At 23.8% G+C, this 14,465-nt stretch overlaps 4 protein-coding genes across 4 annotated transcripts; 2 read left to right on the top strand and 2 right to left on the bottom strand.

Moving 5' to 3' along the window:
• Nucleotides 1-1,396: 1,396 nt before the first annotated feature.
• AAJ76_8800012944 (hypothetical protein) lies at nucleotides 1,397-1,522 on the bottom strand (the record flags this gene model as incomplete). Its single annotated transcript, XM_024476565.1, has 1 exon — nucleotides 1,397-1,522. The coding sequence occupies one exon, from the start codon at nucleotides 1,520-1,522 to the stop codon at nucleotides 1,397-1,399; it is 126 nt and encodes a 41-aa protein (XP_024330028.1).
• A 3,036-nt stretch (nucleotides 1,523-4,558) lies between these two features.
• AAJ76_880009907 (hypothetical protein) lies at nucleotides 4,559-5,899 on the top strand (the record flags this gene model as incomplete). The annotated part of the gene is made up of 1 exon (XM_024476567.1): nucleotides 4,559-5,899. The coding sequence occupies one exon, from the start codon at nucleotides 4,559-4,561 to the stop codon at nucleotides 5,897-5,899; it is 1,341 nt and encodes a 446-aa protein (XP_024330027.1).
• Nucleotides 5,900-11,815: 5,916 nt separating this feature from the next.
• On the bottom strand, nucleotides 11,816-13,384 carry AAJ76_880001082 (hypothetical protein; the record flags this gene model as incomplete). Its single annotated transcript, XM_024476564.1, has 1 exon — nucleotides 11,816-13,384. The coding sequence occupies one exon, from the start codon at nucleotides 13,382-13,384 to the stop codon at nucleotides 11,816-11,818; it is 1,569 nt and encodes a 522-aa protein (XP_024330026.1).
• A 537-nt stretch (nucleotides 13,385-13,921) lies between these two features.
• On the top strand, nucleotides 13,922-14,071 carry AAJ76_88000544 (hypothetical protein; the record flags this gene model as incomplete). Its single annotated transcript, XM_024476566.1, has 1 exon — nucleotides 13,922-14,071. One exon carries the CDS (start codon nucleotides 13,922-13,924, stop codon nucleotides 14,069-14,071), a length of 150 nt encoding a protein of 49 aa, XP_024330025.1.
• Nucleotides 14,072-14,465: the final 394 nt, after the last annotated feature.

The raw sequence follows: 14,465 nt of genomic DNA, 5'->3' as shown, positions 1-14,465 counted from the left end.
ATTAAAACAGAATTTCACAATTTTAAAAAAAGAAGGGTTAAAAAATAAAAAAATGTTCAAATTCAAACTTTTTATATATACAGATAGATAGATGATTGATGATGATGATTCCATCATCCTTCTTTAAATTTAAAAAATAATCCTAAAAAATCTATACATACAATTATTTCAAATATCTTGCTCTTAAATAATATTCAACTTTACATTGTACATAATAATTTTTTGATTTCTTATCTACAGTAGTCGTTCAAAAATTCATTCTTTTATGTATTTCCCCGTATCAGAACTTTACATAAATAGGAGCTTACTAAAATAACAGAATATGACATTTATAAAATTTTTCAAAATTTTATTATGTCACCTTAATTTAAACTTTATGAGATTCTTAACTATTTTATTTTTACGAATAAAAATTATAAGATTTATTTACAGGAAAATAAATAAGATTTGATTTTTCTAATAAAATACAACCTTTTTACCGTGACGTAAACTACTTAACAAAATATTTATATTTTTTTGTGGTTTAAATTATCTATTATGCTTATTATACTGCAGTGTTTAACCAAATGTTTAAAAATCTAACTTTTCTAGAAATAATTAATATTTTATAATAAATTTTACCCTTAGCAATGCATAAATTAAAAAGTAGGAATAGATAGTGAAATATAAATTTAATGGTGAAAATATTTAAGACCGAACTGTAAATCTTTTACTGATAGGTAAAATAAATAAACAGAACAAAAATTTTTGATAAAATGTTTACTAGAAAGTTAATAGAAAGAAGTCACCACGCTGTAAATATTTTACATTTGTAAAATGTTAAAGTAAAATCTTTATGAATACAATTTGCAAAACTTTAAAATGAATAATATTGTAGATATAGCGAATGGGGGTATGCCTTCAAAAGAAGATGGTTATTTTTCTACATGGAAACATTTAACCTATAAAATAAGATATAAATAATCATGCATTTAGTTGTAAAAGAACAATTAATAGAATAAAAATTGATAAAGTGGGAATTTTGCAATATTTATAATGCTAATAAATAATAAATTGATATAATTACAAACGAAATAGGGTCAGATTAAAAACGATAATTGGTCTTTTACAAAGATATTATACAATTTAGGTCATTAAAAATTGCACGTTTAAAAGTAGGGTAAACCGGTAAAATTCTGAAATGTTGTAAATTGTTTGATTTACAATACTAATTTACTTTGACATCTAAATAGTAACTCTTTTTTTGATAAAGCAAAAGAAGGTTTTTTATAATTAAAAAATATTTGTAAAAAAATAAAAATAGAGTTAAAAATATATCACTGTGGCTAATTACATGCAAAATGGTTTTTGTTCAAAACATAGCTACATTATGATTTTCTACATTCTTTCAATTTTATCATTTTAATAGATTTTTATACCCCCCACGGAAAATAAAAAACAAAAGATTTACTTTAAATATTTTTAATTCTAAAACTCTGTAGAAAGATTTAAAAATATTAGTACACAAAAAATATAAAAACATTTATATTGTAAAAATTTGAAGATATTTAATGTATTTAACAATGTGTTAATTCGACATTAAGATGACGCTTAATGAAATAATACTAGAAGATAGTATAATTTAAGTAAAAAAACCAAACCTAGAATATATTTAGATTTAATCAAACTTTTGTAGAGAAAGAGCCTGACATGCTATTTAAAACAGTGACATTGTAACAATAAAAGAAAAAGAAATATAAAAAAACACAAAATTTGTAGTTGTAAGCATTATTTTAAATGGTTTATAAAATAATATTTATACTTTAGAGACTAAATAGGTAAGAAAATAAACACGCATTTTGGTTAATCGTTAATTATATTTACTCAATTAGGTAAAAAGGATTTTTATTAATATTTTAATTTTAAAGACATTTATTTATAGCACGACAAAATCAAGAAATAAATAAATATACTAACAATTTAAGCAAGAAGACATTTTATTTTTAAATCTTTATTTTGTTGTGATACTAATTTCCATATAGCATTTTTCATTTTATTGTATCAAATTTTAAAAAATAATGTTATTGATTACATTATAAAAAAATCATTTCTAACTATTTTGATGTTCTATTTCTTAATTTAAAATTACCTTCAAAACAATTCTTAATCTTTTTGCATTTATTTTGTTTATAAATATAATTTTATCGAATTAATATGATTCGTTAAATTTTGATATACAAAATCACGTCCAAACTTAATAGTAAAAAAGTCCGATGATTTCGTAATTTAATCTTTAAATGTGTTTATATTTAAAAAAAATTTTCATTTGACAAGTGTCAATTTACCCCAATAATTTGCAAATTTAAGAAAAACTACTAATAATGTTGACAAACTCTGAGAAATAAATAGCTTAAAAACCCATAAGATGTAATAGAACAGAAAAATGAAAAAATATACATAAAAAAAATAATTTAAAACGTTTTAGAATGTTAAGTAGTTTAAAAATATTAAAATAAATATTACATCTTAGCAAAATGAGAGTGTGAAAAGACATGAATACAACAATAATAAATAATAATAGAAACACATATATTTAACCAAAAATTTTACACAATTATGCAACTTTTAGTTAACAACATTGTTTATGCTTCTTAATTTATTGTAAGCTAAAACACGGTTTGAACAAAAACTAATAAAATTTTATTTTGTAAAAATTGAAAAAAAATATCAGAAGACGTTGTAATGAATTTATTTTCAAAAATAAACATTATTTTAAAAATTGGTATTAGATATTTAAACAATTTGTATTCATATAATTCCGCTATTGTGCCCATAGGCGTAGTTGTCGGCTAATATTCAAAAAAAGAATAAAAATTTTAATTCTCGTCAGAAACGAAATGTATCAATTATAAGAAGATCCTTTCAAAATTAAGGCTGGTTCCTGCTTACACAATCATAGATAGCATTGCCTATTGAACCTTCGGCCTGTTTTTTAATCGTTTTATGTTTTACATACAAAGAACTTAATTTGTCATGGCAAATTTATATTTAATAGTAACTACAACATTGAAATAGTATAAAAATAAGTTTTAAAAAATTTATTTAGCTATAAATTATGAAATTTAATTATTTGCAATTTATTAGTCGTTTATTTTCAAATATTTCGTATAAGCCTCATTATTCATTCAAACTAATTTTTTAAATAATTTAGTATTTAGTTTTTAAGATTTATTATCACATACAATTCATTCGCTTCATACTTCGAAGATTGATAAATGTGAAGTTTTATTTACAATTTATTGTAATTATTAGTAATTAATAAATGTTATTTAACTTTATATAAAGTCCTTATAAATTTAATACTTATTCCAAAAAAAATTCTTACTTAAAAAAACTATTATATAAAAATCCATTAATTAAATAAAAAACCACTTTGCATCTTAGTAATAAAACATAAATTTTTTATTAACATTTTATCTTACTTGGTTACATATTTTAGTAACACCTTTTATTTATTTGGCATTAAATTTATAAGTAAAAAGCACTAAAATTACAAGATAATTATTTTAGAGTTATGACAATTTTTACAAACACTAACATTAGATGCATATTTAATTGAACATTTGCATATAATATACGAGCAGTAACATACAAAATTATATTTTTATTTTATTCTTTGACACAACATTTTAATAAATATTTTTAATGTTTATACATTATATAATAACAATGTATTATTATTAACCACATCTCATTAATGTTAATTTATTTTGTTTAAATATTTATTTTAATTTCTACCAATCAAAACTATTAAAAAGAAGAATTATTTTCTAATAAATTATTTGACTTAAAGTATCTTAAGTGGCTGTATACCACAAGCGAAAATGTTAAAAAATATTAATTTATGTGGTCCTTAGTTTAGAATGCTAATAATTTTAAGTAAAGTAAAAACATAATCACTTTTTACTGTAAATAAACTATTTGCATTTGTCTTGAACGTAAACATAACATTTAAAAGATTGTATCATACATTTTAGTTTATTATAATAAAGAAAAATATTTTAATTTTTTTTGACTCTCTGCATTGTATACTGTCCTTTGCAGCAAAAGCAAGAAAAACTAAATGAATCTAAAACCCCCTGTCCTTATTTATTATATACAATATAATTTGTCTTAAAATCATTTTTTTTAATTTAACTAAATTAAATAAAAAGAAAAGATTTTAGAAAAATATTATTTTTTCTAAAAAGGTTTCTTTAGAGCTTAGTCTGTACACAGTTATTTTTAAAACAAGATCACTCTAATTGAAGTTCTGATTACAATTAAATTAATTTGTTATTGATTAATTATTTATTTTACATTCCTGTTAATATTTTTTAACAGTAAAATATTTTACTTAGAATTTTATCTTTATCAGTATAAATTTCTAAAAAAATTAATTTATATTTTTGTGATAATTTACTTTTTTGATCATATGTAGGTTTGACGTATTGAATCCATTCTTTCATATAAATAGTTTAATGCTGATTGATATTCTAATTGTAAATTCTGATAAATTTTTAAATATTTTAGCCGTTAAATGTTTTCATGGTTACAGGCAATCTTTTGTTCAACAGCAATATTAGATCATAATGAACCATTAGATCTAAGAATAAATATATCAAGTACTTCAAAAGCATACGAAAATAGAGATTTTTGTGAGAACGTAGGTATACCACAAAAGAGTCAAGAAGCGATTAAGACAGTAAATAAATATTTAGATGTAAATCAATCTGATTCTAATTTATTAACAGATTTTACAGGAAAAGATTTAAACGGTAAATGTAAAAATGTTAATTATGATTTATGTAATTTTTCGTCTTCAATAAGTGAAGAGAACAATTTGATACCACAAGATTTCACAAGAAGCACAGCTGCTAAATATGTATCTAAGAAACAATATTGTACATCAAAACAATCGATAAGTGACAAAACATGTCTCAAAACCTCAAATAGTGGTGGGAATTATACAGCAGAACACTCTCAAATTAATACATCTTGGAATAATAATAAGAATTTATTATTACATAAAAATCAAAATGATTTAATACAAAAACAATGTGTTACTTCAGAAAACAATGCATTTTTACAGAAAAATAATAATGTTTTGGTTTTGTCAAAAAATCAAAATTATTACTTAAAAACTAATGGTGTAAATGAACTAAATGATGTTCAAACAGATGCTCTATTTAATTTTGATAATGTATTGTTAAAAAATACCTCTAAAGGTAGTTATTCTTTAAATAATTCTTACAAAAATGATAACAACGAAAAAGATAAAGAGACAAAACCAAAAACTAACAAAGTATCTAATATACAAACAAACGGCGATGAAATTGCTTCTAAGTCTAAAAGAAAAAATAAGACTAGTGGAACAACACTAAAAAGTCAATTTACAGCTAGCGAGCGCGAACTTTTTGGAAAATACAAGGAATCTGAAAAGAAGTTTAGAATGTTTTTTAAGCTTACAATTAAAAGTCGAATGCCGCAATTTATTAAGAAACTTGAAATATCTAATCTTTCTGATGACTTGAAACAAAAATCAATTTTTGCTCTAAAAAATCTTTTAAGTTTTTTAAAGACTATATGTGAAATTTATATTAATACAAAGAAAAAGAAAAATAAGGAAGATTTTTTAAATTCATTAAATCTAGCATTTAATCAATTTAGCAGGTATGCAGACGTGTCTCAAAAACTTTTAATTTTTAAATTTATTTGTAAAAATTTACACAGAATTTATGACGGCGTCTTTTGTTGTGTTTCTTATTGTGATTTTTATGAAGTTAACAGGTTAATATTTTTTGTTGAAAGAAGATTTAATTTATTTTACAGTAGACTATCGAAATTAAGAGAAATATTTGAAAAAAATGATCAACATTAAATTTTTTCAAAGGTTGTTTGTATTATTTATTAACATAATTGCTAATTACATCTATTCTTTTTAATATTTTTTTTGTTTTGTAGAAAAATTAACGATAAAAAAATATTTTTCATGTCTAAAAATATTGATTATGCATGTAAGCATCAATATTATTTAAGTAATTAAAACCCGCAAAGGGCTTAACCCATGTGTCGATCTTTGCAATTCATACGTAGAAAAGATTCGAAAATTGAAAATATAAAATTCTGCGTTTTAATATTTACTCACAATGCAAAATTCATTTTTTTTATAGTTTGAAAAAAATAAATGTTATTTTTTACCTCTAACAGCGTAACGAATAAAAAAAGTTAAATTTCATACAACATAATTTAAAATTCTACAAAACCTTACATAGGCCAAAAATGGCCACGCTATAAAATTTTTTAGAAATGTTACCAAACGGGGTTTGATAATAGGATCAGGTCATCTCAGTCCCACGTTTTCTATTAAGATCCTCCCAGTCCGCCTTTTTATTTAGATCATCCCAGTCCCCCAGTTTGTATTAAAGTCCTCTCAGTCCCCCGGTTAATAAAAACAATTTTAATAAATAAAAATAGATAAAAATTTTTTAACAGCATGCCGCTCTCTAAACATTAATTCTAATAAAAACGCTTTTCCTTAAGCTTAATTTAATCTCTTTCTTGCTTATATTTAACCTTAAGCTCATTTTAAAAGATTCTTAGTGCTGAATATGAATGCCAGAAATAAGATATAAAATTTTATTTATGACAAACAGTGTAATAGTCATAATTATCTGAGTTAGATAAACTTCTATAAGATTTTATTTCATCGGAGTGTAAAATATTTTCGGCTTTTACAATAGAATTTATTAAAGAAGTAAGAACGCTTGGAGATCTAGGTTCTACAAAAAAAATCATATCCTAATGTAGTTTTAATTATGTGTCTACGATGCAAAAACACCAACAGGCCTACGAAAATTTACCTCTGTGACCGTTAACATCATAACTCAACTTGGTTTCATCTATTTGCACAATAATATTAGGACATTTCAGTTTAAAGGATTATTTGTGAAAAATAAAGCAAATCGTTTTATATAATGTTTTGCTGCTTCTTCAGAAGTTATTTCAATGCTCAAATGTTCAATTATTTTAGAATAATTATCACCATACGCGTAGTAATAATCTGCTTTTAGTATTGTTTTCATATAAATTTAAAAAAAGGAGAGCCAAGAATTGGACCGCAGAGAGATGGTTGTTTAACAGTGCTGACAACCATGAAGCAGGATATTAACTCGAGCTTATCAGGAATTTTAATTAATGCATGAGGCACATATCTTTAAATAAAACTTACAAATCTGTTTATCTTCAACTAAATAATATCCAAACAATAAAGTTAAAATTTCGTTTTCATCTCCTATAATTAAAACATCTTATTCCGCTTCTCTCATCAATTTAAGGATAAAAATTAAAAAAAAAATTAATAATACTATATGTAAGAACCTTTGTTATTGAGGTTAAATTTTATAACAATATATAACATCCCCAAACCCAAACGATTATTCTCATATCTCCCTACATTTTTTTCTAGCTTTCAGCTCATAATGTCTTTTCTTCATCAGTCTTCCATTCTTTAATCTTACTATATACTAATACCAGGACATCTCTCAACAACTTTCCATTCGTTTAGAACCCTTCCTTTAGTATACTTGCTACACACACCCAATCAGATTTCAATTTTTAGAAATTTTCGCCCAACTATTTTTCTTAAATTTCTCGAGAAAACGGTTCTTAAATTCATTGGCATATTTCCCATCAAAACTATTCTCTATTATTACCTTTCCTGATTTATCATTTACTGCTTCTAATGATGTGCATCCAATTTCAATGTGAAAACTTATATTACATTTTTCTATTAATTCTGCTAGTTTGTTGATAAATCTTTTCTTATTGCTTTTTAATATACTTTCTTTGATTGTTCTTATAATTTTCTCAACTTTATCATTGCTTGTGTACAATTCAACACTTAATCTACAATGAATCTACAACTAAATTACAATACAATTTCTTAGTAGATCATTTTGAAATTCCTTGCCGCTTTCTGTTACTATAGCCTCTGTTTTTTCCTTTGTCTATATAAATCTTTTGTAAATTCCACTATTCCCCAAGCATTTTTGTTTCTCAATGGCCGAGCTCACATTCTTCTGTTAAAATAATCAACAGCTATCTGTTACAATCAGGAGATGTTTTAGAATAAAAGGATTTAATGGAATTTTTCTTTGGCATTCTTGCCGGACTTTTACTCTATTTATATTTATTTCTGAAACATGTTTTAAATTTCAAACATTATCATGTTTCAGCGTTGAGGCCTTTCTTGTTTTCACACCGACTTCAACATTCATTTTTGTTTTTACCATTTTTTGATATTGCTTTTTTGATTGTATAATTCGCAAAAAAGCTATGATAAGACATGTAATGTTTATTTTATTTTAAGATTTAAAAGGAACAGATAACAGCACTTTAAACAATAAATTTATTACTATCACAAAGTTATAAAATCTAAACACATAAAGCCAAAAATATCAAATGTAAAATATTTTGAGGTTAATTAAAAATTCCTTATAAATAAAAAACCCCCCAGTGAGGATTTATCATAAAAACAGTCTAACGAAATTTTAATAAATAGTTTCACTATTTTTTCTATTATCGAACAATATTTCGAAAAAGGAATGCAACATCCAAACACATTAATGTTTTTGAATACACGAATTTTTTATAAAAGATTTAAAGAATATTTTTGCAAAATAATAGTATTCATAAATTGTTACGAAAGACCGAATATGTAAAACCTTCATTCTTTTATAAATATGATTGTTGATTTAAAAAGAGCTCTTGATTGTTTGAATATACAAATATGCAATAATTCGTGTTGATGTAAGGAATACAATGTTTTTTAAATCAAAAACAAACCATATACTTATTGAATATATAAAAAATATTTATTATATGTTTAAAGTCATTTTATATAATAACAGTTTCTAAAAACTATTTAGATAGCTGCAATGAAATATAAATGTTTTTGTACTAAAAACAGAATCTGTATAAGTTCCTATACACTAATTTTTTAACTTTTAATTTATATCACTGTTAATCTGTTTAAATAATATCATTGATACTTCATTTGAATAATTTTAAAGATAAAATAATAAATAATTAGAATTTTTAATTTATAATTAGTTTAAAGTTTAGTAGCATTAAGCAAGCCAACTAAAATGTTTTAGCATTATCCTACTTTTTTTTAATAAATAGTTATTAATTACTGATGGAACCTGAGTCGGAACGATGCCTGTTCCGAACAAAAACATTGTACAGACTGAGCTGTGTTAAAAAATGGTTTTTAGTAAAAACAATATTTATTAATGTAACCTTTCTTAAATAGTTCTTTCTCCTTATTTAAACCAATGAACAATGAATATGTTTGATGTGTCATCCCAAAACCAATAGTATCGCAGGATGAAAGAAAAAAGAGATGGTTTTATCCTTTCTTATCTATTATTGGCTATCCTACACAACAATTCAGAAAAAGATTAAGTGATGCAAGTTTACTGCTTGCTTAGCCCTTAGATTATTGTGAAGTAGTAAGGTATCTACATCATTAATAAGTAACTTTGGCGTCCAATGAACTGACAATATTGTCTGTTGTTTTAAGCTATATATATAGTTATTATCAATGTCATTAGACAATACAAAACATTTTCTTTTAGTGCTTAATAATAAATTTCGATGTTTATCATCAGTTAATAAATTTTGTGATTCAGCTTGAAGTTTAATGTATCAAAACTTTTTTTGTAATCTCATCAACTTTGCTTTTTACTATTAACTATTTAATCAGCTCTAGTATTTCGTCAATAATTTTTTTCAGATATGTCCAAGCACAATGTGTCTATGGAATCACTTGTATAGAGAATGTTATGCTTATCAATAATGTCTTGTATAATATTACCGTTTAATTAAACTTAACAATACATCCTTTATTAATATTTTAAATTTTTTATCAAGTATTGAAGAAGTAATTTAAGCATTTGAAGATGTACTACGCCTATCAATAAATATGTGGTATCCCACAAATTAAATATTTAAAATTTTAATTAAATGTCAAAACAGTAGATTTTGATTATCTAATTTTAAATATAAAAAAAACCCAACTAGAGGAGTTATGATGCAGTCAAACACAACTAAAGTAAATCATTTAAATATTATTTTTATTATTGAACAGCACCTCGACGATGGTTACGTCAAAATATTATTTTATAAAAAGAATATATGGCTTGAATCTTTTATAATTTATGAATAATAGATTCTACATCAGTCGAAGATTTAAAGTTAAATATATCTACATACTTATTATAAAATTTTTATAAATGTTGTATGTATTATATTTATAGATATAATTATGGAGTTATAGGTATGTAGAAATACTATCGTTAAAATATCACCTTTCTAAAAGGCTTTTTTTGTTAAAATTTATAATTGTTAATAATCCTTTTGGATTTTGTTGGTAAAGATATTTGTAATATTATATTTATAATTGCTAATATTAATTTCATATTATTTCTGCTAAATTAACTTTAAATATTGTCTTAGAATATCCAAGAAAATAGAAACCACAGAATCAAAAAAATATTAAGTAAAAAAGGTAGCGTCATTAAACTAGATACAAGAATGTCCATTGATGGAATAATATAAGGTAATAAACGAACATAGTTGTATTTAAGAAGGAGGGAAAATTATTTTTTTAATAGAAATAGAAATTACAAGCAGTAAAACTAAATAAAGTAAAGAAATATAAATTTTTAGTGAAGCAATTAAAATTTATACATGAATATAAAGTTATATGTGTAAATGTGTAGTGTTTCCGTATGTCATTACTTTGAGTAGGTTAGTTACAAAATATTACAGCAAGTATATGCAAGAGCTTAGTATAGATAATGAAGGATAAGCATTTCTTAAGTTTAAAGTAGTAAAAAAGACACTTGAAAGCCATCGATTGAATTATAAGCAAGGTTATAGATGATGGATACGCAATATAAGACACGACTAGTATACTACAAAGAATTGCCCCTGGTGGTGCAGTTATAAATAATATAAATTTTAAAACTTATATACTTAAACTTTAAAAAAAACTGCTTAATATTTCATTCCTCATAAATTTCTATCCCTCCAATAAAAATTTTTTAATTCGATACTATAAAAATATATTTGACAAGTAATATAGTAGTATACCATAGGTTAACAATTTTATTTATATTAATCTTTACATTTGTTAGGATAATATAGAATTAATAATTTACAAAAATTGCATACCTGTTCTACTAACATTATTTAAAATAGTATAAGAATAAACTATTATGCAAATACTTCAAAAGCTTTACAAAATTTTAAAGGTGCATAAAGGACAATTTTTTGAATCTCAACACAAGCCATAGAAAACACTTTAATATTTAGCAAATTATTAAAATATATAAAAAATTAGAAGGTTAATTTGGTTGTATTAATTTCTTAGGCCTTAAATTACACAGGTCTGTCTTTCCCTCTTTTTTTAACATTCAAACCCACTTTAATCTCTACATACATGAGGTTTACGCCTTGTCAACAAATTTTTTTCAAGTAAATTATTACTAATAAGTTATAAATTAATTAAATAGTTTAAATAAAAAGTGGCTTATATTATTATTTTTAAATTTTTTATGTGTTAATTTCTAAGATATTTTGTAGCTTAATAATACACTATTGTAAGAAATTAATAAGAATTAACTTTGCTAAAAGTCAAACATACACATTATGCTTTAAATTCCGCTTTTAAAAAAATTTATAACAATTTTTATGCATGAATATACATTTTCTATTTTATAAAAAAAATTTAATTACGTAAAAACTTTTTTATAAAATCTTCATTTTTCGATAAATCACTTAAAACTGTCTCAACTAAACAATAATACTCATTAAAAGAGGTTTTATTACTGCTGCAAAACAAAATCATATTAAGATTTTCCATTAGCCCCCAATATGTATGACAAATATTATCAACAGTGGTTTTAGAACAATCTATAAAATCTTTACAAACATTTTTGACTTCTAATAACTTGTAATAATTTTCAAGTAACGTAAAAATTTTATCCTTGGCAGTTTCACATTCATCAACATATATTTCGAATTCAAAATAAACAATAATGTAAAAATAGATATATTCATAAGATGTTCTGTCTCTTAGTTCTATGTTCATGATAGATTCAACTATTTTTGTAATGTAAGACTCATTTAAAGTTCTAAAAACATAAATTTCACTTTTCTCTAAAATAGAAGCTAAAAACCAATTGATATCTGATCTTTCAATAAGGCCTATGGAAAAAAGTACTTCTAAAAAAAAAATTTTTTTGGCTGATAAGTTAGAGTATAGAATTCTTTTTACTAAACAAATAACAAGAGGTTTACCAGAAAGAGAAAATAAAGTAAACATCGCCCATTTACTACGATCTAAAGGCAATGATAATAACTGTGACCTCAATTGTTTAAAATCTTCATAGGTGGTAAAATTGATTTTAACACCAACTAATTTATCTAATTCAACTGCGTATATAAACCTTTCGTGAAAGATTATATTTTCTTCGGTAATCTTAATAAAAGTTCCAATAGGGAAATTATTAGTTCTCTTCATTTGACGATAAAATGTATAAAATTTTTCTATTAAGCTACAAAACGCCATAGATTTTACTATATCAAAGTTAAGCAAAAAATTATAAACTGGTTGCCAGTTGTCATTATACAATAATTTTATCTTTTTCTTTAAAAAATCAGAATAATCAAGTTGACCCCAATCGATAGAAAACACATATCCTGTTTTATTATCGTTAGTAATACAAAAATCTAATTTTCCAAAATTCTGTCTGTATTCGGTAATAGCACTACAATATGGATTTATACATCGTTTATTTCGGTGAAAATAACTAAAGATAGGATAAACTGTATCGTACACAAACTCTGGTCCCCCATTTCGTGCAGAAAGCTTATTCATAAAGTCAGCTAAAATAAAACTTCCGTTCTCAGTTTTAAAAAAGTGTGAAATGTAGTAAGAAGTGCTTAAAAAAACTCTTTCAACGTTCAAACTTTTAAAAAAACTGAAAATATTAAATAAATCTGGATCATCTACAGCAAGTTTGTCAGCTGTATAAGTAAAATTATGATTAGTTTTGCAATCCTTATAAACATGACAAATCGTAATTTCTATTTTGTTGATATCAACTAAAATTCCTTTTCTAAAATAAGCATATAAATCTTTAGCAGCATTTTCAAGGAGAATAAACTCTTTATTTTTAATTTTTTTATCAACCAAAAAAAACATTTGTCTTCTAATATTTCTAGTCATTAACTGATCATCACAATTATTACTTGCTATAATAAGCTGTAAAATATTAATTATTATAACTAGCATCGATGGGTAAAATGAAATAATTTTATTTAAAGAGTAAAAATCAAATAGGCTTAACTATAATTTAAAAAAAATAGTATAAAACTTCAAAAACAATGTAAATGGCACATTAATTTTTCAATCAAAAGTTTAAAGATTATTAATTAAATTATAACAATACATACAATAATAAAGACATATAAACATAATTTTAATAAAAAAAATTGTGTATCATATTCGTAGTCCCGTTTTAAACAGGAAAGCGTAAGCTAGCCAATATATATAAAAAGTTTGAATTTAAACATTAATTTATTTTTTATTCCTTTATTTTTTAAAAATTTGTAAAATTCTTTGTTTTTTTTGGAAAAAATAACACAAGTGTTAAGTTTATTTCTATTTAACACAGTGCAATATTGTTGTGCATTTTCCTGTAGTATATCAATTATTTAAATCGTAAAATAAGTGGCTATTGCAAAATTTAATTATTGATAATGTGGTATTACAATCACATGTTAGTTTAAATATAAAGTTTTAAGACAAAAATATATTAAATTTTAACTTATGCCTTTTATAAAGATAAACTCTAATAATTATTTAACGAATTGTGCGTTTTTTAAAAGCCTGCAAGAAACAGGCGGCAATGATAAAGTCTTAAGCTCATTAGAGTATTACTTTAAGACCAGTCTCATTCCTCTGCAGCACGCCAGATAAAAAGGGCATTTGCTTTTAAGCAGTACATACAAGCCCAAAGACAGAACGCAGATTGAAAAAAAGGGAATGCATCGTGTTTATAATCCCGTTTAAAACAGGACAGTATTAGCTAGTATAAATAATAAAATAATTATGTTCCAAAATTCTCATCTTGCAACAAGCAGAAGATAAAAACTTTTAAAAACACCATAAGTTCGAAACACATAAAATAAAAAGTTTATTGTTAAAAAATAAAAAACAGCAACAGAAGAAAAACCACCAGGCCACCAAAAACTCCACTGTAAAAACAAAACATCAATATTGCGCTTACACGCCAGCATACCTTTACAGCCTTGCTTATAGGAGAAAAGAGCGTTCCCTTAGGATACAGAATCCTCGGTCTACTTAAAGACCA

This window comes from Vairimorpha ceranae (assembly GCF_000988165.1).
Source record: "Vairimorpha ceranae strain PA08 1199 chromosome Unknown NODE_88, whole genome shotgun sequence".
Taxonomy (NCBI): domain Eukaryota; kingdom Fungi; phylum Microsporidia; family Nosematidae; genus Vairimorpha; species Vairimorpha ceranae.
The sequence above is the reverse complement of the archived record's forward strand: the minus strand, read 5'-3'. Positions and strand labels throughout refer to the sequence as shown.